Source organism: Hoplias malabaricus, chromosome 5, assembly GCF_029633855.1.
Source record: "Hoplias malabaricus isolate fHopMal1 chromosome 5, fHopMal1.hap1, whole genome shotgun sequence".
Classification (NCBI taxonomy): Eukaryota; Metazoa; Chordata; class Actinopteri; order Characiformes; family Erythrinidae; genus Hoplias; species Hoplias malabaricus.
The window spans coordinates 49985708-50007360 of record NC_089804.1 but is presented as its reverse complement, the minus strand read 5'-3'; the positions used below and the strand labels follow the sequence as shown (position 1 = coordinate 50007360).

General features: G+C 38.3%; 2 protein-coding genes across 3 annotated transcripts; one reads left to right on the top strand and one right to left on the bottom strand.

Moving 5' to 3' along the window:
* The first annotated feature begins 2282 nt into the window (after positions 1 to 2282).
* Positions 2283 to 14111, top strand: vwa1 (von Willebrand factor A domain containing 1). The gene is made up of 6 exons (XM_066672510.1): positions 2283 to 2780; positions 8253 to 8810; positions 10201 to 10527; positions 11977 to 12252; positions 12546 to 12821; positions 12975 to 14111. The coding sequence occupies exons 1-6, from the start codon at positions 2684 to 2686 to the stop codon at positions 13001 to 13003; spliced, it is 1563 nt and encodes a 520-aa protein (XP_066528607.1). The 5' UTR covers positions 2283 to 2683; the 3' UTR covers positions 13004 to 14111.
* Positions 14112 to 14633: 522 nt separating this feature from the next.
* On the bottom strand, positions 14634 to 19460 carry otud3 (OTU deubiquitinase 3). Of its 2 annotated transcripts, none has more exons than XM_066672513.1 (8): positions 18927 to 19075; positions 17584 to 17879; positions 17357 to 17505; positions 16861 to 16973; positions 16624 to 16746; positions 15717 to 15828; positions 15439 to 15632; positions 14634 to 15316 (listed from the first exon to the last, which is right to left on the bottom strand). In XM_066672513.1, the coding sequence occupies exons 2-8, from the start codon at positions 17787 to 17789 to the stop codon at positions 15152 to 15154; spliced, it is 1062 nt and encodes a 353-aa protein (XP_066528610.1). In that variant the 5' UTR covers positions 17790 to 17879; positions 18927 to 19075; the 3' UTR covers positions 14634 to 15151. The 2 variants fall into 2 exon arrangements, with proteins under 2 accessions (XP_066528610.1, XP_066528608.1); XM_066672511.1 differs by lacking the exon at positions 18927 to 19075 and adding an exon at positions 19337 to 19460 and having other exon boundaries at positions 14636 to 15316.
* Between the last annotated feature and the right edge of the window lie 2193 nt (positions 19461 to 21653).

Genomic DNA, 21653 nt, shown 5'->3' with positions numbered 1-21653 from the left:
TTTTTCTCCATCACCATTATTATATGATTTAGTTCGTCATCTCCGTCGCTGGCAGGAAACAAATGAGTGCTCTGAGTTGTAGAAGTTTACTTAACTGACATCATGCAGTGTAAATATTACAGATGGCTAATTCAGACAAAATAAATCTGAATTATGTAATTAATTAATTTTTCGGTACAAAAAGAAATTGCTCGTGTGTGTGATTGTATTGAATGTTATTTCAATGTTAATGGGTTTATATTTGTAAACCTATGTCAACTCTTTGTCTCAAAGTGTACGTGATGCACTGCTGGGTTAAGATGATCTCACATATGACTGACCATGGTGACCCTGTTTGATGCACCAGATACCTTTTGTGATTTGTCCTATTGTTGTCACTGACACATGGGGTTTTGTGTAAATTCAGGTGTCGGCCGGATCTGCTCTCCCAACTGAACTGGCAGGGGTGGCAACCACAGTCGTCCTAGATCTGTGTTTCAAAATGGAGGACTATGGTAACATTTAAAGTACAAGGGCCCTGTCCATGAGCTCTTGCTATGAAAGTCAGTGTAAACTTTTTGCAGACTGGTGTGCCAACTGTTAACCTCAACCTCGCAGACTGTGTTGTCCTTCCTCTAGTTATTGCTTAATGAAGTCCCCTTCAATGCTTGAAGTATATATGGCAGCATTGGTGTGGTGCCACCTGATTGGATTTCACTAGATACCCATGTTTTCATTGTTCTTGAACAGGACAAAAAATGGCTTCTTCGCTGTCATTTAGATCACCACCCATGGCAGTGTTCCTTTATTCTGGACACATTATGTGCGGCTCCCTTTGAGCACATGAATCATTTGGAACTTAAGCGTTTTGTTCCCTTGAAAGCTGACTTTTTTCGCTGTCTTGTTGGCAAAGCAGGGGTCAGCCCTCTCTGAATGGATTACACTGGCATTATGCTGAAGCAAACACCCTGATGTTCTGAACACTAATTTTGTGAATCAACTCATCAACCTCCCTGCGTATACTGATATATCTACTCCCAACTCAAGTTGTGCCTTGTTTGTGCACTGAGAGCCTATGTATGCTGATTTCCATCCATATTTCTGCTACCAAGCTTGGCTTTCTATCACTGAAGCCCTGCTTACAAAGCCACTGATCATTCTCTTCTCATTCCTACAAATGGATCCAGGGCATGGTCATGTCTCGTACAGCACTAAGTTTCTGTACTGAGGGGTGCTTATACATCAGCTATGTGGTTGTTGCCATAAACATTTTTCTGTTTCTATAATGTTAACTGGCTGCTGCCAGAGGTCTTTCGACAGCTTTACTGACACATGCCTCAGATGTTCCAAAGGACTCCTTCCTTGACAGCAACGGCATTTGTTATTCAGTTTTAGCACCGCCCTTGTGGTCAGGAGGGATGACACATAATGCTGGATATGAATGTAAATGCTATTTGAATAGACTTGACAACCAGCGTTCCTAAGCACTCCCACTTGTGAGAAGTTCCAGGTTCTTAAAGAGTCCAATGTACTCCTGCAGTTTGTCTAAATCTTGGTTCCAGCTGGATCACATGGATGACATTGTTGATATACACACACTCATTGTTGCTTCGACCTGGTAGAGGAACATCCACTCGCAGCACCCGCCTGGCATTCATGGATTATTTACATAACCACACTTTTACTATTCATTCTTTTGCTTAATCTTACACTTAAAGTGAACGTCTAAAACTGTGGGGAAACCCTGTTCTCTAGTTTGATTACGTTCAGAATCACAGCTTTTCAAGGTTAAATAGTACGTTTGAGGGGGAAAAAAGTACAAGTATAACTTGTCTGTAAGATTTTATTCATTTTGAATTACCACACAAACTCTTTTGTAAGTTGAGTTCTTTAGTTTTGTAACATTTTTGATCTGTTTACTTTCATGCGTTTAGCAGTCTCCCGAATTTAGAGTCAGTTCCACCTACAGCAAATATAAGTCAATAATACCCACCTATGTATCAGGAATAAAGAGCAATTTCCCAACTCAGTTCATGCTTTCCAATGTTTGGTGGTCACTTCTTTGTGTAAAACCTCCAAAATGCCGTGAGCAGAGAGGGAGAGAAGAAGTCTAGCATACAGGACTTGATTAAATATAAATAAATATTATTATTTACGACCCAACTCTGCCTGTTGTATCTATTACAGTTGTAGGATTCAGGACTAAAGTCACTGTGAGAGAGTGACTAAGAGGAAAGATCCCAATGACTAAAAACTGGGAATAGGTCCAAGTAGCTGAAGACTGGTCAGTCGTCTAAAGTAAGCAGTGAAGGAGGGAGTGAGGCAGAGAGAAAGGGAGAGAGGGTAGGAGCCGGGTTTCATTCGGTAGCTGAGTAGCAATCTCCGTCTGTTTTTGGTTATTGCTCAAGACGAGAAACGAGCGAAAAAAAAAACAGCCGAGCTTCAGAGAAAACCGGCAGTAGTCGAAAATCTAAGGTGAAGCAGCTGTACAGGTGTGGGACCGAGTCATTTATGGACATTTTTTGTTATTTCCCTCACATGAAAAGGAGCTTGAAAAGTCAACAGAAGCTCGCGCTGAAACTCAGGTTGACCAGGAGTTACCAAACAAGCGAAAGATAATGCTTCACTGAGGGGAGGCAGTTTGGGGGTCGAAGACACATTCTTTAAACCTACACAAGGAAGCAGAAAAACAGAGTGTGTGTAAATGAAGGCAGCAATGGAGTTTCGAGTAGTGCTTCTGTGTGTGGTGTTGGGTATTTACCTGAAGGCAGGAGGCTCTCAGGACACGGACACAGTCTCAGGTCAGTCTCACATCTCGCCCCTCAGTGCCATGATAGAACAACTCACCGAGAAAAGGGGCGGTTTATGTTTATATAAATGTATATGTATAAATGTTTAATTACACTCTAATTTAAGGACTGTTGAGTATGACATCCGTTAAATGTTAATGTTTTTCTGGGAAAGCTGTGAACACCCAGAGAGCTTCTTGAACACATGAAGGATTCTTTTCAATAAAAATAATAATAATAATTAATCTCTTTCCGCTTAAGAAGGTGTAAATGCATTTTTGGCATTATATAGAACAAATGTTCTATATATATTGTGAATTGTGACAAATGTGCAGGTGTTTTTGGTGATATTTATTTATTTGTACTTTTTTACTATTTATTTATTTATAACTAATATATATATACACTGAGACTTATTGTGACCATATGTATCATTATAAAGATGTATATTATGTAATTGCCCACCACTATTTAATTCATAATCCATAATCATGTATCAGTTTTTGCATTTAAACACAGAGAGAAAAGTTGGTAAATGTTTTTTTTTTATTTGCTAAAATGTACTCATTAGGTAGATTCTTACAGAATTTAGAGTTTCCGAAGGACACCGTATACTTCTCTAGAAAGAGAGTGTGTGTAAACATGCTGTTAGATATGTTTGTTTATAAATGAGCACATCTCTGGCTTCTCCATTCCCACAGAATTCCTTCCTCAGGCAATTAAATCGTATGAAACCAGGGGACTGCATGCTTGTTAAGATCAGGCCCTGTTTCAGTTCTGCCTGGAGGTCCCACAGGGGATTTTATGCCACCAGAGTCTTTACTCTAATCTGAGCAGAAATGCAGAATGGTATTAAAAATATATTACTTTTAACTTAAAACAGTGCCTCCAAAAGGCATAGTTCTCCTACTGAAAGATGAACTGTGTTGGTATATTTCAAATTGTTAAATAAAGTAGGCAAAACAATGTTTGTTGATGTTTTCTACTTACATTTTACAAGTCTAGAAAATGTCCTTATCCAGAATGGTAGGGAGGGATGTCATTGTAACATTTGGTGTTTTGCCCAAGGTTTCTTGCTGTAGTTTATTAATGTGCCAGTGATCTTAAGCCCCAGGGAATCTAAACCTAATGTTCATTTCCAGGCTCACTCTGAGTAAACCCAGCACTTGTTTCGAGACTCACACTAATTAAAACCACTGCCTAATCCAACTTCTCACACTAAATTAAAGAAATTGAATGAACCCTTACTGAATTACAAATGGCTTACATTGTCATGAAAAATAATTGCAGCAGGTAGTGTCGCTGTCACACAGCTCCAAGGACCTGGTTCAAGTGTTCTGTGTGAGGTGTGAGTGTGTGAGTGAATGTTTGAGTGTGTGTTTCCATGCAAAGGACTGCCGCCCGCTCCAGGGTGTGTTCATGCCTTGCACCCAGTGATTCCGGGTGGGCTAGATTGACTTTTGCAGACAATGAATAAATTAATAAACAAATGAAAAATAATCCAGTAACTCCAGTGAATCCCAAAACATTCATCTTAAAAATCACATTTATTATTCAGTTGGCATTATTTCAGTCCACTTCAGACTTTTGAGTCAATAATTTCAGTATGAATATTCAGTTAGGAAATATACTGTATAACAATTCAAATTATACAGAGCATACAGATTGTATACAGTTATACAGATTGGATTTAACTCCCGTCACCACATTCTCTGGTCAGGTAAGCAAGTTTTGAGAAGGCAGTTTATGACCTTTTAACATGTTATTGAGTATGTTTCAAATTTTCAGTCACTTTTTAAACAACAGATTGCAATCCTGTGTAATGTTGGTTCAATTCTTCATTAAGCCTTGGTCTTAAGCCTTTTTCACATCACACATGGAGAGCTGCAAGGTGCAGAAGCTTTAAAATATGTTTCTGAAATTATCATGCGTCACCACGTTAAAAAAAATGGAATACTCAATTATGGAAGACAAATTGAAGGAATTGTGATCTTATGTACATTTGATGGTATTAGGCACTAGGGGCTGGTGATATAGCGCTAAAATAATATCACACATTAATCATATTCTTAAAAATATTTTTATATTATTAATTTAAATATTATTTTGAATCATTTTAATTTAAAATTCTGTGGAAACAAAATCTGTAAACATTCGGAAGAAAAGTAACTTAAACAAATTCTGATTTTGTTTCCAAAAATATATATAACAAATAATTATACAACAAAACTGAAGACAGTAAATTTAGTGCACGCATATAAACAGCAAATTTAATTAGTTATACAAACAATATATGTTTACAATTGCCCAGTAAATACCAAAACAAATACAAAATTGATTATACGCAGAGTCTGTGTAGTCTGTCTGCTTGTGTTAGAGCTAACAGTGGCCACTGAGCTCTTTTTGTGATATTTTTGACTTTCCTCGCACTTAACTGGGTGCTTCCGCTTGAGTTGATGAAACAGAGCAGTTGTTTCCGCCTTTAAGTTTTACTGGTTTAGTTTATTAAATCACTTGAAAACAGCAGCTGTCCTATTAATTGTGTGAATTTATGGTGAATGGGCCAATAGAAATGCTTTAAAATGACTTGGCATTAAATCTTGTTACATCGACTTCCATTGAAATTTAAGAAGTTTATTTTACCTTCTGTAAAGCCGCCTTCTATATTACCCTGATTTGATGTACACTAATGAATTTGCTCCTATTTTTGGAACACACTTTCCACCATATCTGTTGCTGTGTCCCAATGACTCTTGTAATAAACATATGCCATGTTATTTATGGCTGCATGATGTTATTCTGTAAACAGAATATCGCTATTATTGATATTATGGTGAACAATATGATAAAGCCCTATTAGACAAACTGCCTCGATGTGCCAAACGAATCGCTTTCATTGTAAGAATAAAATAGTTCTTTGTTCCAAAAACACAAAGGCAAAGTTAGCACCAGAAAGTGCTTAGGAGGCATTCATGTTGGGAATGTGTAGGATAACTCCATAAATGCCCACAACTGCCCGACTGCACTTTTGGTGGGTACTACTGGATTGTCTTAGTTGGCATGAGCTCTATCGCTCACTCTTTCACTCTCACTCTCTCTAATAAGATTCATTCTTTTTGTCAGTATGATCTCTGTAATATATTTAGCTTTCTTTCCCTTCATTCTTTTAGTGCTCTCAATTCTCACCTCCCCTTTTGCTCTCATTTTTTCCCTTTTTAGCCCCCCTTTTTCTGTTCCTCCCCCTGTGGTATCCAGTAGTCCTGCTCCCTCACGCCATCTGTTTATGTTTATTATTCAACTCTAATTTCAGGAAAAGTCAAAACATTGGCAAATCATCACAGTTTCGCTCCCTCTCTACAGTCTTTTACTCTATTCTGTAATTCTTTAAGAATTGGACCCGATCCTCATCACATTTTTCAGGGGCTGCTGTTCCAGCTCAAATCACATAATTCTTCCTCATTTCCCCTCTTCTCAACTTGACCTTCACTTTGAGCTTCAGCGCTCTCCCATTTTTACTGGCTTCATTGTAAAGGTTTAATGACTGTGACTGTGTTGTTCCAAAGACGTAGAGGGAAGGAGGGAATTAAGATTTTGTGCAGCAGTGTGCAGTTCCACAACTGTGTGTCTGTGTTGGAATTTGTGAGAGTAAGAGTAGGGATGATATCCTTGGAAAATACAGTGGGAGGGAGGGAGAGAGATTTAGGAAACCGGTGAGATTAGATTTTAGGATGTTTCTTATTGTTCTTCACCTGGATGCACTTATTTTGGGCTTACTTTAATTGCGTACATGAGTCCCTCTAGGGAGAGCTGTGATTAAGTACTTCATACATTTTAATAAACACCTTAATGACTGGAACATCTTACATATTTTCCTCTACTTCTGCAACCAAAGCAGTTACATGACCATTTTAATCAGATCAAGATTCTGAGAATCTTGTTTGCAACTGAAATAAAATTATTATTATTTTTTTTAAATAAACATTTCTCTGAAATACAGAGTGTAAATGCTTGGGGTGTATGTAGAGTGTATTCTGACACATAAATAATCATTCAATTTGCCCACACACCACCTCATGCTCCTATAGTCATTTATTCATTCAAATGAATAACCACAACTTTTTATTTACAATCCAAAGCTTACCCAATCATTGGGCTTCAGTCCATTGCAGGACATGCTGCTATGCTAAAGTGTATATTTTAAGATTTAAGAGCTCTACTGGTAGTTTTCTAATGTGATGTTATGTAGTGAGGTGTGTGTGTGGTATGAGATACCTGAGCAGCAAAAAAATCTAACCTTGGGGATTTCCTAATGTACTGCACATAATATTTTTAAGGATTCTGAGAAATCTCTATATGCAAGAGACAAGGCATAAAACCAGTATTGGCTGGCTGTGGTTTTCAGACCCTCAGACAGCACTGAATTTAAAAACAACATGCTTCTGTGGTGGAAACTGAATGGGCTAAGAAACATTTGCCAAAACCACTGTGAACACAAGTTAAAACTCACAAGTACAAAGAGGAAATCATATATAAACATGATCCAGAAATGTTGCTGCCTTCTCTGGGCCTGAGCTCATTTACTATGTACTGAGGTAAAGTCAAAAAGTGTGCTTAGGTCCAAAAAAAAAATGTTATGGAAATGAGGAATGCTGCATCCTTCAGGTTGAAGAGGAGAGGGATCATTCAGCTTGTTTTGAGCACACAAGCCAGCATCCATGATTGTGTAAGGGGAATAACTGCACATGACATGGGTGACTGGCACATCTGTAAAAGCACCGTTAATGCGGAATGATATATACAGGTTTTGGAGTAACATCCTGCCATCCACGCCCTGTCTTCATTTGGGAAGTCCTTGCTTATTTCAGTAAGACAAAGCTAATTCATACTCTGCTTGGCTCCTTATAAGTGCCTAGGCATTAAATTTGTAAAGACCCATTGAAAATATTTGGCACATTATGAAATGGATAATGTTAATATGGATACACCAAGCTGTTGAGCAGCTGAACTTTTAACAAGCAAGAAAGGGATAATATTTCCGATATAAAAATTACAAAACTTGGTCATCTCCGTTCCCAAGGATTTACAGTGATGGTAAGTGATGAGGTGATGCATCACAATTGTAAACATTGGCCTTGCCCCAAATTTTCCAGAATGTGTTCCTGGCATAACATTTCAATTAATTAGTTATTTTTCAAAAAGGCTATAAACCGTCTCAATTTCAACATTTAAAATGTTGTCCTTGTTCTATTTTAAATTAAACATAGTGTTTAAATGACTTGCATCTCATTGCATTTTGGTTTTATTTAGATTTAGCACAGCAAGTTTAATATTATATTCTTTTGATTATTCCTAAGAAGACACCTATGTGGCTTGAGACACGAGAGGAAAACTTTTTCTTGGGTTCAGAATTTGTCTTTTGTCTTTCACAGTTCAATAGTACTTTACCCTGGCTTCTAACTTTCTTTCTCTTTTCTACCCCTGTAGTTTTTAACTGCTGTGAGGGTGACGTCTTGTTCCTGCTGGACGCCTCCGGCAGTGTGTCTTCGTTCGAACACTCCCACATGCTGAGCTTCCTGTCGGATCTCGTGTTGCCCTTTTCTCTGGGGCCTGACCAAGTGAGGATAGGGCTGCTGCAGGTTGGGACTGAACCTCATCTGGAGTTCGGCTTTGGGGCCTACAACAACCATCAGGGTTTACAGGCTGCACTGCAGAGGACTAAACAGATTGGAGGGGACACTAACACAAAGGAGGCTCTATGGTTAGCCAGAGACAAAGTGTTAAAACAGGACATTCCTGGGGGAGCCAGACCAGGATTACCAAGAGTTCTAGTGTGGCTTACAGATGGAGTGGAGCCTGGAGAAATTCAGGGACCAATGGCTGAGATGAGGGAGGATGGTGTTTCTGTGCTCGTGGTATCCACTGGCCGAGGAAACTATCGGGTTTTGAGAGATGTAGTGAGCCCACCTGTTGAGGAGCATCTGTACTTTGTGGACATTGAAGATATGAGCATCATTGTTGAGGACCTGAGAAATGCCATCATTGGTGAGTTGAAAGATCATATGACTGTTAAAGGAATCTTTTAAAAGTATAATTTATTCTCAGATCAGAATAATTTAGAATTTGATTCACTTTATGGACTGGAGAATAAACGGTGTGCATTATTTTGTCTATTACCTGAATAAATTACATTCTACTGCATGTAGTCTAACAACAAATATATCTAAAGGAGTATAATTTAAGAGCGGACAGACTATATGGGTGTGGACATTTCTGATCCTCCACACTTGTGTGCTGGAGAAGTCTAGGCTTCTGTGCCAGATTACTCTAACAAAAATAGATTGAGACAGCGGTGCTGGACTAGAAAGTATCAGAGGAGAAGGGGACAGAGAAAAAGACACAGTAATGGGAGAAGGAGCTAATAATACAGATATCATTTTGTCCTCTCATTTCCCCACTAGAGCCCCACAGGGCACTAGACATGGGTATTTATAGAAAGCATTTATCCTTGCTGACGAGGTTACACCTAAGAATACACTTGTAAACTCTTACATATATAACTCATTGATGTGAGTTGGAGTTTTGTTTGTGATCAAGAACTAATCAAACATCAATTATTGACCTTAATAATGCAACCAAATCTTCAAAGTAACATCCCGACATCCCAAGTGTAAAATGTTCCACGAGTAACGTCTGTTACTGCAGCAAAGAGAACTAATTACCTATTAATAACCATAGTTTCAGAAAAACACTGAGTGTCTACAAACATTTAGTCATATAGTGTGTCACGTCTGTAGCATGCTTTTTTTCTAGAGCTTCTCAGACTATACCAGGCACAGATTTAGCTATTTGTCATAGGAGCATCCTATGACAGAGTTTTCTATTTTCAGAAACGCTATTGCTCAATGATAGAATGCTCTGGAGCTCCTACCCGCACTGTCTGAAAGGCTGTTTAGAAAAAACGTTTTTAAACATGGTGTGCATCACAAATCTGTGACGGCAGGGATTTTCCTCACCCTGCATTTACAAGCCTTCACTTTCTAAATCCATCTTAAATATTTCAACTAGACAAGGCTAGAGTTATTTATCGATTTTCCCTTCCACAATAAATGTCATTTAGGAGGCAGATCTTTGCACTGTTTTTGTATTAAAACGTTTAGTTCCAACTTAAATGGGCTCTTTTATAAGTCTTATTAGCGTTATGCACTATGTTCTTACTTAAATACGCTGTTCCCCCTTAAGAGCTGAAGCTAGGTCTAGCTTTTGAATTTCTTTTTTGAAGCAACCTGTTTCATCTCCAGGACTTGTATCAAATGTATTTATTTATTTATTTATTTATTCATTTATACAAAGATCTGGAATAAAAGATTACAAATATTCACCTCTTCTTCTATAGAAGAGAATTTAACCATTTCCACTCCTTGTGCATGTCCAGAGATCATTAGAGCTGAGAGGCTGCAGGTTCGAGATGTCTCCTCTACCAGTGCGGAGTTGCACTGGAGGCCTGTACTTACAGACACTGGATACTATGACATCCGGTTTGGACCGGTTCCCTCTGGAAATACAGAAGTGGCAGGAGGAAGCCCTGGCACCAACCCCTCGACAGAACTTGGTCACTATCAGAGAATCGTTCGCCCTAGTGACTCCAGCTCAGCCAAACTTTCCAACCTGCGGCCAGACACCACATACATAGTCACTCTGTCCCCAGAGTCCAACCTGGGGATTTTCAACAAGCTTAACACCACCTTTACCACACAGCCAGGTGAGAGAAACAGGAGCTCTTGTTTTCTTGCTTGGGAGGTGATGCTGTCTTTAATGCTGTAAACATTGATCTACACTATTACTCCTTAATTAAGTAATTATATGTATTCAATGTATAAGTCATAAAGGGCCATGTATTTGTATGTGAGATTTTTTGCAGTTGCATAATTTCATTATGTGCTCCGGTTAACTCCCACAGTCCAAAAACACACATTAGTTGCTGGATTGGCAACTAAAAAGTGTCCCTAGGTGTGAGTGTGTGAGTGAATGTGAGAGTGTGTGTTGCCCTGTGAAGGACCAGGTGTGTTCCTGCCTGAACTGGATAATGTTATAGGGGTGGCACAGCAGGTAGTGTTGCAGTCACACAGCTCCAGGGACCTGGAGGTTGTGGGTTCGATTCCCGCTCCGGGTGACTGTCTGTGAGGAGTCGGTGTGTTCTCCCTGTGTCCGTGTGGGTTTCCTCCGGGTGCTCCGGTTTCCTCCCACAGTCCAAAAACACACGTTGGTAGGTGGATTGGCAACTCCAAAGTGTCCGTAAGTGTGAGTGTGTGAGTGAAAGTGTGTGTGTTGCCCTGTGAAGGACTGGCGCCTTGCGCCCAATGATTCCAGGTAGGCTCTGGACCCACCGCGACCCTGAACTGGATAAGTGGTTACAGATAATGAATGAATGAATGAATGTATAGTTATACACTTATTTTAAGCACATTGATATAAAGTACTGACTGTGTAAGTCAGAATCTGCTTTTACTTTCTGTCTTGACACTAATTTTTACATCTACACACTTTATATACTGCAGGTCATTATCATATATGTATATATATATATTTTTAAAGCACAATTTAAATTAAATTTAATGATATTGTAGCCATTTGTTCTCTTTCAACATCCCATAATCAGTGACTGATATATGTAAGTGGCCTTTAATCTGATAGACAGTACTTTTTCAGTAGTGGTGATGCTACAGTAAAATGCCCTCATTATTTCAACAGTTCAGCTTCTGTCAAACAGAATTTGTTTTGTATTAAAGAATGAAAAAGCATGTAATTCTCTTTCATGTTCATAGGGCAAAGTAAATTAAAAACATAGAGGAAAATAGTTTTGAGGGCATTTTAGGAAAACCCTCTTGATATGTTATTATCTAAGAAACCTTCTAGTTTCATTTTGTCTAGGTTTCACACCGATTCTTTTATCATGGGAAAACAAATATATGAGCTTAGAATGCAATGTAATAAACATAATATTCCACAATGAACTTGTTATTGCATATGGTTAGTGATCAGACTGTTAAAATACAATCTACCGTGATAGAGGGCTAGTGCAATACTTTCAGAATCTAATGGGGAAAAAAAATTCTTGTGCAAACTGTTATCATTCCACATTCCCCTTCTGTAAACATTTTCTTTCTTATGTATACTTACGTTTTCCTCTTCTTCTCATTTTCCAAACCAGAGGTGCAGAGTCCAGCTCAGGTAGCGGTGTCAGAGTTGACAGTGAACAGTGTAAGGGTCAGCTGGGGGCCACTGCAGCCGGAGTCTGTTCAGAGCTACAGGGTTGAGTACGCTGTAATTCCTGCAGGGAAACTCCATGTGGTCACAGCCAATAACAGACAGAACTCGACAGTGCTGACTAATCTGCAGCCTGGCTCCCAATACCTGGTCACTGTGAGTGCCCGCTATTCATCGGGCAGAGAGAGAGCCTTGTCCGTCAAAGTGTGCACACAAGAAGGTTAGTGTCAATGTTAGGGATGGACTGGTAATTGTTACATGTTTTGTGCAATGAATGTGTTAATGGCCCAGTGTAACACTTTGCTAGTCATAAAAGAATCTGATGTTGGCATTTAGCAAGATATTATAGCATAATATTGCACACACTCTCTAATTGCATACTATTGAAATGAAAGCCATCTTTGTCTTTCTTCCCGCACACTGTTTTTTCTGCCAAAATTTCTGGATCCTGAATCCCTTCAATGATGTGGAATGACAGAAGCTTAAGTCTCTCTTTGTCCCTTTCTTTTTCAGAGCGCCCAGCTCTAGCAGATCTGCGGCTTACTACAGTGGGTAGTGACTCAGTGAAGGTCCAGTGGAAAGGGAGTGCCGATGGTTTGCGTGGTTACTGGGTTACGTGGGAGGGTGAATCCACACACCCTTCAAGCCAGCGTTCCACCCTCTATATGCCTCCCCACCTTTTCTCCACAACACTTAACCATGTGACCCCCAATGCTAGGGTCTGTGTTTCCCCCGTTTACAGAACTGCTCGAGGGGAGGGCCTCTGTTGCAATGCGAAACTTAGCTCAGGTGGGTGGTCTTCTCTCTGCTCCATCTTGCAGTTTACCCCTAAATGCTTCAGATCTTTGCCTAAGGTGTTTTTAAACAATTAGATTTAATTGTGCTACTTTGAAGGTATTTATCTATACAGTTTCCTGTTTTTAATTTAATTTTCCCTTACAGCTGCCTTGACCTGGAGCCACACATTGTAGCTCTGCCAAACAGATGGAAGCGGAGATGAAAACCTTACCACAAATGGAAAAAGGCGAAGGGGGGAAAAAAGCGCACTGTAACTGCTAGAGCACTTGTTGCACTAAGATGTGCTCTAAGGCAATACACAAACACAAACTGCACTGAAAACACATACTGAAGTTGCTAAACACAAACTACTTACAACACACCACACATGCATCTCAGACACAGACATCAAAGACTGAATAACATTAGCAGAAAGAGAGGATGCACAAAGTTGTGCAAATATCGCTCTAAAATTCACAACCAACAGGCTGCATTTCACGTCTTATTGCCATATTTTACATGTTTGAAAAGGGAACAATTCAGTATTTTGAAAAGCAAACTTCTGACGCACACTTTGCTGAAGCAAGCGCATATCTAACCACTGTTTGAAAAGAAATGGATTGGAATGTGTTGCTGGTATTTTAGGACATACAATCTACCATTACTTTCTCTCTCAAATTATAACGTTGATGAGATTTCTTTCTTAAACGAGGATGTTGCGGATGTTTGGTGGTTGAGAAAGGCTTTAATCACTATCCAGAATATGTTTGAGGCATGTTCCACAACCCACGCGTATCTACTTCTGGAAATATATGGGAAGACTGCTATGATTTTGGGATCTTTCGTGGTAATGCTTTTTTTCTTTGCACTTTCACTCTATGAAACACCCCTCTAATATATTTGTCTCTACTGCCTTCTGGTGGATAATCTCAGTCATTGATGCCACGTTTGTTTGGGATCTACATAATGAACAATTAAATTTCTAAACCTTAATTTAAGCTGCCTCAAATTTTGCACTTTTAAATATAATATAAATGCAAGTACCTTTCTCTTTAAACCAGGCCAAAGCTTGCAAATTAAACATTTAAACTTGTTTGGGAGGTTACACATCAGTGTTCTGAAAAATGTGTCTACTTAAAATTCAGATGCACAGAAATGTCTTATATATTGTATGAATCCCAAAACTTTCAAATTTAATTTTAAGTATACCAAATAAATACCCACTTCAGTACAAATGTGGTGTGATGTTTACAACAACATGGTTCAATGGAGTGCACTACAATATTTTTTCCCAACCTCTGGTGCCTGACATCAAACAAAATTAACTCCTCTTCAATCAAAGTTTATAGGAATAAGAATTTATGGTTTGATCTATCATAAAATGATCAGGGACATGAGCTAACAAGGGTTGGCACGGTGATGCAGCGGGTGACTCTCTGTGAGGAGTTGGTGTGTTCTCCCTGTGTTCGCGTGGGTTTCCTCCCAGTCCAAAAACACACGTTGGTAGGTTGGTAGATTGGCAACTCAAAAGTGTCTGTAGGTGCGAGTGTGTGTGTGTGTGTCTGTGTTGCCCTGTGAAGGACTGGCGCCCCCTCCAGGGTGTATTCCCTCCTTGCGCCCAATGATTCCAGGTAGGCTCTGGACCCACCGCGACTGAACTGAATAAGCGGTTACAGATAATGAATGAATGAATAAAGTCGGATTTCAGTTTTAAAACAGGTTAATCGGCTTAAAATACTACACATGTTCCTGAATGCCCTGAATACTTTTCTATTAAAATGATCTGCTGACAGAATCCCATGGTTCTTTATAATGCCATTTATTATTAGAATGCACCTCATTCCAAAAATCTAGAGATCGGAAATCTCAACAAGGGAATGCAAAAGGTAAACTCAATGAAATCAACACTGACAGCATTAATGAGGAGCATGCACTGATTTACAGAAATATTACAAGTCAATGAATCTCAACAGCAAATGTAAATTCACGCTGATATCCATTTTGTCTGAATCCATTTGTGACTATTCTTTGGCTATTAATCTGAATGAATTAAAAATAAAGTTGGTTAATAATAAAACTGTACTATATTAGTTTATCTAAGGCAACCATTGAAAGCTCTCTAAAAGAGAGCATGTAGCATGACAGGCCAGCTTCACCAGAAAGATCCAATACAATGTCTTCTGTGTCCATCCATCACCAGAGTGTACGTCCTCATGCAGTTAACCATTTTGTATAAATATTAACAACCCTGAACTCCATTTCTCAACTAAACTGGATATCTTAATAAAATAAAAAGCAGCAAAGATCGGGTTTGAGAGGGATTGTTTTTGTCCATGATTGTCTTAGATGCTTAGAGTGTTTAGAGCTGGCACAAGAGTAACAGGTTCAGGCAAATTCTGATTTTGATCATGCAAGTCTTTGCTTTGAAGAACCTTCTGTCTGTGTCTCTCCTCCTGCCTTTTCTTCTTCTCCAGACGCTGTTGCTCTTTCCGTTGTTTGTTGGAGGGCTAAACGTCATAAAGAAGAGATTTCATTCAAAATACATCCTTACTTTGTTTTTTTTTTCCCCAGTATTTAGTTTTTATATTTATATAAGGCATGCAACAACAGAAAACATAATGACTCTAACCTTGGTTTTGTGTGTAGTACTGCTCTCTGGTTGTGATAGGGTGTCACTGCATTCTGACTTATTGCTCTGACACTGAGGGTGTATCTCTGTTCCCAATTCCCAACATAAAGATTGGTTACTCAGCTCAGACTCAAGCCATTCTGCATGACACTTTTGTGAGGTGGCACTTGATTGGCAAAGATTCTCTTCGTGACCTGAGAGAGCCAATGGTAAACAATGTAGAGTTAAAACAGTGTATCCAAGGGCATGAAAAGCCTGTGATTGACAGAGTGACATACTGTTGAAACTGCTGGTCAAAAGGGAATTCAGGATAACTTCTTCTTCACAGGGAGAGGGCACTCTGGGTTTGTCCCTCTGGCCATCACCTAGCCGCCTTGAATTATTCAGATTCTGAAACACACAAAAAATCTCTAGTTGTTACAATGTTTTTGAACCCTTTAGAACCAGCTGGATTTCTACATGAGTGGCTCCTAAACTGAAATCACTGTTGTAATAAACAAATACATATCTTCGTGGTCCAACTAAAAACATATTTCCTAAAATAATACATTTATAGGAGAAGTAGGAGAAAAAAAAACAACAACAAAAAAAACTTCTTAACATTCAATGGAAGTGAATATAACAATATTTTATTGCAAGTAAATGTGGAGCATTTCTATTCATTCATCATAAACATTTAAACATGATTTATAGGATGTTTATAATTGGACAGCAATGATATAATGTTATATTTTACAATGTTGATCACAGACTTTATAAGGTAAAAGGTGCCTGCAAATTCTTAGTCATTACCAAAGGGCTTTTATCTCTAGTTCATTGGTTACTTCCATATTAATTCTAACATTCCCTGGCATTTATTTCTTTGATTGTTCATTAGTCCACACATTCCTTATTTAACGATTAACATTTCATAAGTGACAGAGTTCAGATTTAAACAGCAAGTAACCAAAATGTATTTTAATTTCCACACCTCACATTGGAAGACACCGTTTTTAAGTAGTCATTATTGTAGCTAACACATGAACATCATTCTTTGCACAAACCAAAGACCATGGCACAAACACATTTTTCTGTTAGGCCACAAATGTTCAAACTCTACATAATACTAATCCAGATATTCCATTCATAAGACACATGCAAATTTTGGTTAAATAATACTGAAAGGAACCGTTTTCATTTACAAACCTCAATACGCAGGTGAGCTGGACTTTCAGAGTTATCTCCAATGTGCCGGACACTGTCGTAATGGTCACCATAACGATATGCTATGTGAAGCTCCCGGCATAGCAGCTTATCTGACCCATTGATCTAGAAATTTAGAAGGGGAAATTATATGTTACCATACGTACTTATTACTTATTCAAAAACAATGCACTTCATTAAAAGCATTTAAATTAAATAAAACAGAAAGCAAGTACTCACCTCCCACAATGGAGCATTCAGCTGATGGATTACAACTTTCAGTTGCTGACTGCGAGCGAACGCCACAATTGCATCATTCCCAGCGAACGTGCCAGGCTGCGCAAGATTTGACACTGAAAAAAAAAGAAAAAAATTATTTTTCATGAATTCAGAAAGAATATTTTGCATAGCATTCAAAAGGTAATATACATGACATTGCTGAAATTTCTAAAGTGGTTAAAAAGTGTGTAGAGAAACATTTTGGAGTCATAATACCAATGTTTTGCGATTCTAGGCAGATTATAGATACACCTGAGTACTAGTTATATTGAGCAAAGACCTGTTGTATTCATATTTCAATTGAAGTTTACTTCATTTAGTGTCCTAATTTTCTAGGCAAAATGTAACAGTCTCCCAGAATACAAGACAAAAGGTATTTAAAAAACAGATTCAGAGGATACTGATTCACTAGGTACCATAATTCTTCACCCCCAAACCCTCCACTCCCATTTCTCACAGTGCTGAGTGAATGGCACATCATCCTCCACAAAAGGCTCAAAGTCCTGCCGATGTGACATCATGTACTGGACAGTCTCCTGACGCAGGTTCAAGTGTCCACGTGAATGTCCCTCCAGCTGATCCGCAAGAGCTCGGAACAAACAGTTCCTGTAGCCACACAATGTCAAGAAAATCACATGCTTGCATACATGATTGGAATCATCACCTGTAACATTTTTAACATACCCATCTCCAGGAACCTCCCTCAATTTGAGACCAAGCGCTTTCAGTTGGTTGGAGAAACTGACAAACTCCTCTCCTTCCCCCTCTCCTGGAGGTCGATTCTTTCGGTCTTTGGCCAGAGCCCTGCGGGCAGCTCGCTCATCCCGCTTTCTCTCCAGGTCACATTTCCTGTTCCCTCGCACAGGCTTCCCTGACTGTTTCCTCGACATGTTGATGCTCTGTGGATTACCCCGACTTTAGTGCAGAGTGACAGCTCCTGAGCTGATCAAATCTATCTGATGTCCGCATACATCTGCAGCCTAAAGCAATAATTATGACAGGTCAAAACACAGTTGCATAAAAAAAAAGTTTGCTGTCCAATGAAAACCATCTCTCTCCATGTTTTTCCATTTTTAATTTACTACATCATTTGAACACAGCAGCTGTTTAAGATTTTTAGGATGAACGGACCAATAGAAATGCTCCAAAATTGCTTGGAAAATCTTTTTACATCCCATTGAAAGTTATGAAGTTTTTTTCCTTCTAAAAAGTAGAACATTACCATTCTGAAAATACGTTTCATACAAGTCCAGCAAGTTATTTCCAAATTCAGCATCGTCAAACAAACAGATATTACAGGCATCATATATTTTTAGGTAATCAAAATGTACACAGTTGCATTAATACCTTGAACCCCTCCACTGAAAATATTTTTCACCTTGTTAACACCTTGTCTGAGCGGCCTTCTTTATACACCAGGACATGTATCATGTACTAAATAAGCAGTCTAAAACATGACTATGAATTTCTGATATTAAAATGCAGTGTTCTCTCTATTAAAATGTAGTCAGTCTCAAACAGGTGGATTCAGAAAGCAGAATGTCATAAACTATGGAACCAATCACATTCACTTTCGACCTGGGACTTTCCGGTTAAGCTTGAACTGTAGGTGGGTGGAGCTTAAATACCGGGACTAATTGCATATTAATATAATCGGCATTTATGGAATGAAAGCGAAGGTGTAGAGTTACAACGTGAAACAAGACACTTTTAGCCAGTATTGAACTTATTTTTGTTACATAAAATAAATCTTCTAAATACAAAGTTTTGATAAACAGTTGTTTTTTAAGTGTTTAATCGATGAGTGACAGTGGTTGTTAACATTACTATTGCTTTATTATGCAATATTAACTGATTGATGTATGATATATCAAAAGACGTCACAAATAAAGTGCAGCAGACTCCAGTATGTGTTACTTCACATTATTAGAGACCTGTAAAGCTTCATAACAGAATATAGATCCGAAGCTCTAGTTGAACAGTAAATATTAAGATCAAACTACGGAAAACGTGTATATTTCAATTACCTGTTGTTGCATTGTTTTCGTAAAGAAGAGATAGCCAATGCTTACTAGCTTTATCTCGCTATTGATATTGGGACGCTAGCAACAAATTAGCCAAAAGCAATTTATTGTTTAAGAAAAAAAACTTGTTTCCTGCTTTAGCTCACCGAGATTATTTTAACTAAAACGTATTGACGTGTCTAGTGCTACCTTAATCTGGCGTCGATTACTCAGTTACATTTGGATGTATCTGAACAAAAATAATTGGCTTCTTGTTAGAATTTTCCTTAAAGCCTTTACTGGCGCAGCTGCCCATTTAAGGTGGAACGGATAATTCTAACATGAACCTGAAGCTGATTTCGGCCTCGTCTGAATTCGCTTGTTTTAATCTTTGACCAATATTAAAAGCGTAGTACGTGTAATTTAATACTTACATTATCCGCCTTTATGGAAGAAATCTCATTATTTCCTTTAAAGTTCTATTTTAAAATTAAAGTACCGACAGTTAAAGAACTGAGCCGAGCAGATTGTTTACATCCGAACTATTTCCTGAGCTACGGTGGCTCTAAGAGTCCAGGCTGGTCTTTATGTCTAATTCAGTTTCTTTAAAAATAAAATAAATAAAACACTACACACTCTCAAAATAATCAGTTATTGTCAAAAATATTGAAATATCTCAAAAATATATTTAAAGATATTGATACTATTTTAATATATTGAATTAGTATCTCAAAATAATGAGAAATGATGTCCATATTATAAGAGAGTGTGTCTCTAAATAATGGATTATCTCAAAATATTGACATAGGATCTGAAAATAATGATAAGGTTTCTCAAAAATTTGACTTAGTATCCTAAAATAATGAGATAGTGCCATAAAACATTGAAACAGTGTCTTCAAATAAGGAGGTAGCAATTTACTTAATAAAGAAAATAGGGTTTATTTAAATGCATTTATTTATCATTAATTTTATGAGGTGGTAACGGGCTTCCATATGTTCTCTGCTGAAAAACAAGCAAAAATCAGCAAAACGTGCATGTTAGTTTATTCTGGTTACTGCTAACATGGCTCTGGTGATCTGGTGGCTCTGGTGGCTGTGACCTGCATACCATCATTCCAAACACAACTCAGTCAAAACATTAAAATTCCTCCTTGTTTTTACGCTTCTTGTCTATTTTATCATCTCCACCCACAGATGCACTTTGTAGTTATATAAGTACAGACAGATATCCATCTGTCTATGCTTTAGTAGCTCCCTTTTACTCTGATGATCCGGACCACTTCACAATAGGTGTTGTTTGGATGGTGAATAATTGTAAACCCCTCAATCTCATTGCTGTACTCAGAATTGTAAACCAACCAAAAAATATCTATTGAACCGCTTCCAATCTGCATCATCCCATGACTTCTGATAAAGGACTAGAGGATGACTATCACAACCTGTGAATAAACAGATTAGCTACTGTTTATATGTATGTGCGTCTAAAACAGTGGGCAGTGAGTGGGTGTAGTCTGTTTGTATACAGTTTAAATTTAGACTAAAGAAAAAAAGGTACAGTAGAGGTACAATATTAGTCACTAAAGGTACAAACAGTGTAAATGTAGCTTTAAAGGCACAACAGTGTTTGTCCAGTTGTGATACCTAAAGGTACGTTACATTCTCTTCTCCAGAAGGAGAGGTGAATATTTGTTTTCATTATAGAACTGTCACATTAAAAAATATAATAAAAGTCCTGGGGATGAAATGGGGCGTATGAAATCAACACAATGTTAAAATCTATAATTATAATAAAATAAGGTACAGTTATGTTCCCTAAGTAAAGGTACAAATATGTACCCTCAAGGGTACCACCACAGAAACAGCAAGAGAAACCACCACAGTGACAAATTTTCTGACAGTGTACATCACTGGCTCACTGACTCGGAGGGAGAGTAATTGGGAGATTGATTAATGGATGGTTCCTAGATCTTGCTGTTATGTTTCAATGTAGCTGATCTTCGTCATGCTAGGCTGTGAGTGGTCAAGCTGCTGTTAGTAGAATTTTAAATGTAGCCAAACTTAAAAACAGTGGCTAAAGAAACGATGAAAACAGCAAACCTCCCACCTTCCATACTCATACTTTCTAGAGAGGGACAAAAGAGGGCATCCTTGTCACCTGCCTAACCTTCTGATATGGTAAGAGGACTATGTGTTTTCTCTAAGTGTTGCATCTGCAAGGCAACCAGTGTGTTGGAAAACGCATTCCACCGTGTTTAACCTCATACTGACCACACAAAAAAGACCCCTCCTTGGTAAGCAGGCTGCAGAAACCAGTAACTGATTAACATGTCTGGAACGAAACAATTTCCGTTGTCCATCATACACTTCTCAATAAACATTTAGCTATCACTGAGTGCTTTAAATACTTTATTGAACTAATTGAACTTTCCTATATTCTTGCTGCTTTAACCCTTACACTGCAAGTCCAAACAAAGTTCTACACTCAGTGTCTGTTTTATCAGCTCCTCTGACCATATGGAGGCACTTTATAGTTTGACTCTATTTCATCTGTTGCTTTGTATACTTTGTTTGCCCCCAGTTTTTCAATGGGCAGGACTACCAGAGAGCTGCTAATATATGGGTGGTGGATCATTGTCAGCACTACAGTGACTGTTAGTGTGTGTTGTACTGATACAAATGGATCAGACACAGCAGTGTTGCTATTGATCTTTTAAACACAGCACTGTCACTGCTGGTATGAGAAGAGTCT

Excerpts from the sequence above, each read along its gene's own strand:
- otud3 (XM_066672511.1), bottom strand. The coding sequence starts at position 17,789 with ATGTCGAGGAAACAGTCAGGGAAGCCTGTGCGAGGGAACAGGAAATGT. Across the intron at positions 17,506-17,583 it reads AGGGAGGTTCCTGGAGATGG|GAACTGTTTGTTCCGAGCTC; the intron begins GTATGTTAAAAA and ends GTGTGGCTACAG. Across the intron at positions 16,747-16,860 it reads TGAATGCTCCATTGTGGGAG|ATCAATGGGTCAGATAAGCT; the intron begins GTGAGTACTTGC and ends CTAAATTTCTAG.
- vwa1 (XM_066672510.1), top strand. The coding sequence starts at position 2,684 with ATGAAGGCAGCAATGGAGTTTCGAGTAGTGCTTCTGTGTGTGGTGTTG. Across the intron at positions 8,811-10,200 it reads CCTGAGAAATGCCATCATTG|AGATCATTAGAGCTGAGAGG; the intron begins GTGAGTTGAAAG and ends GTGCATGTCCAG. Across the intron at positions 12,253-12,545 it reads CAAAGTGTGCACACAAGAAG|AGCGCCCAGCTCTAGCAGAT; the intron begins GTTAGTGTCAAT and ends TTTCTTTTTCAG.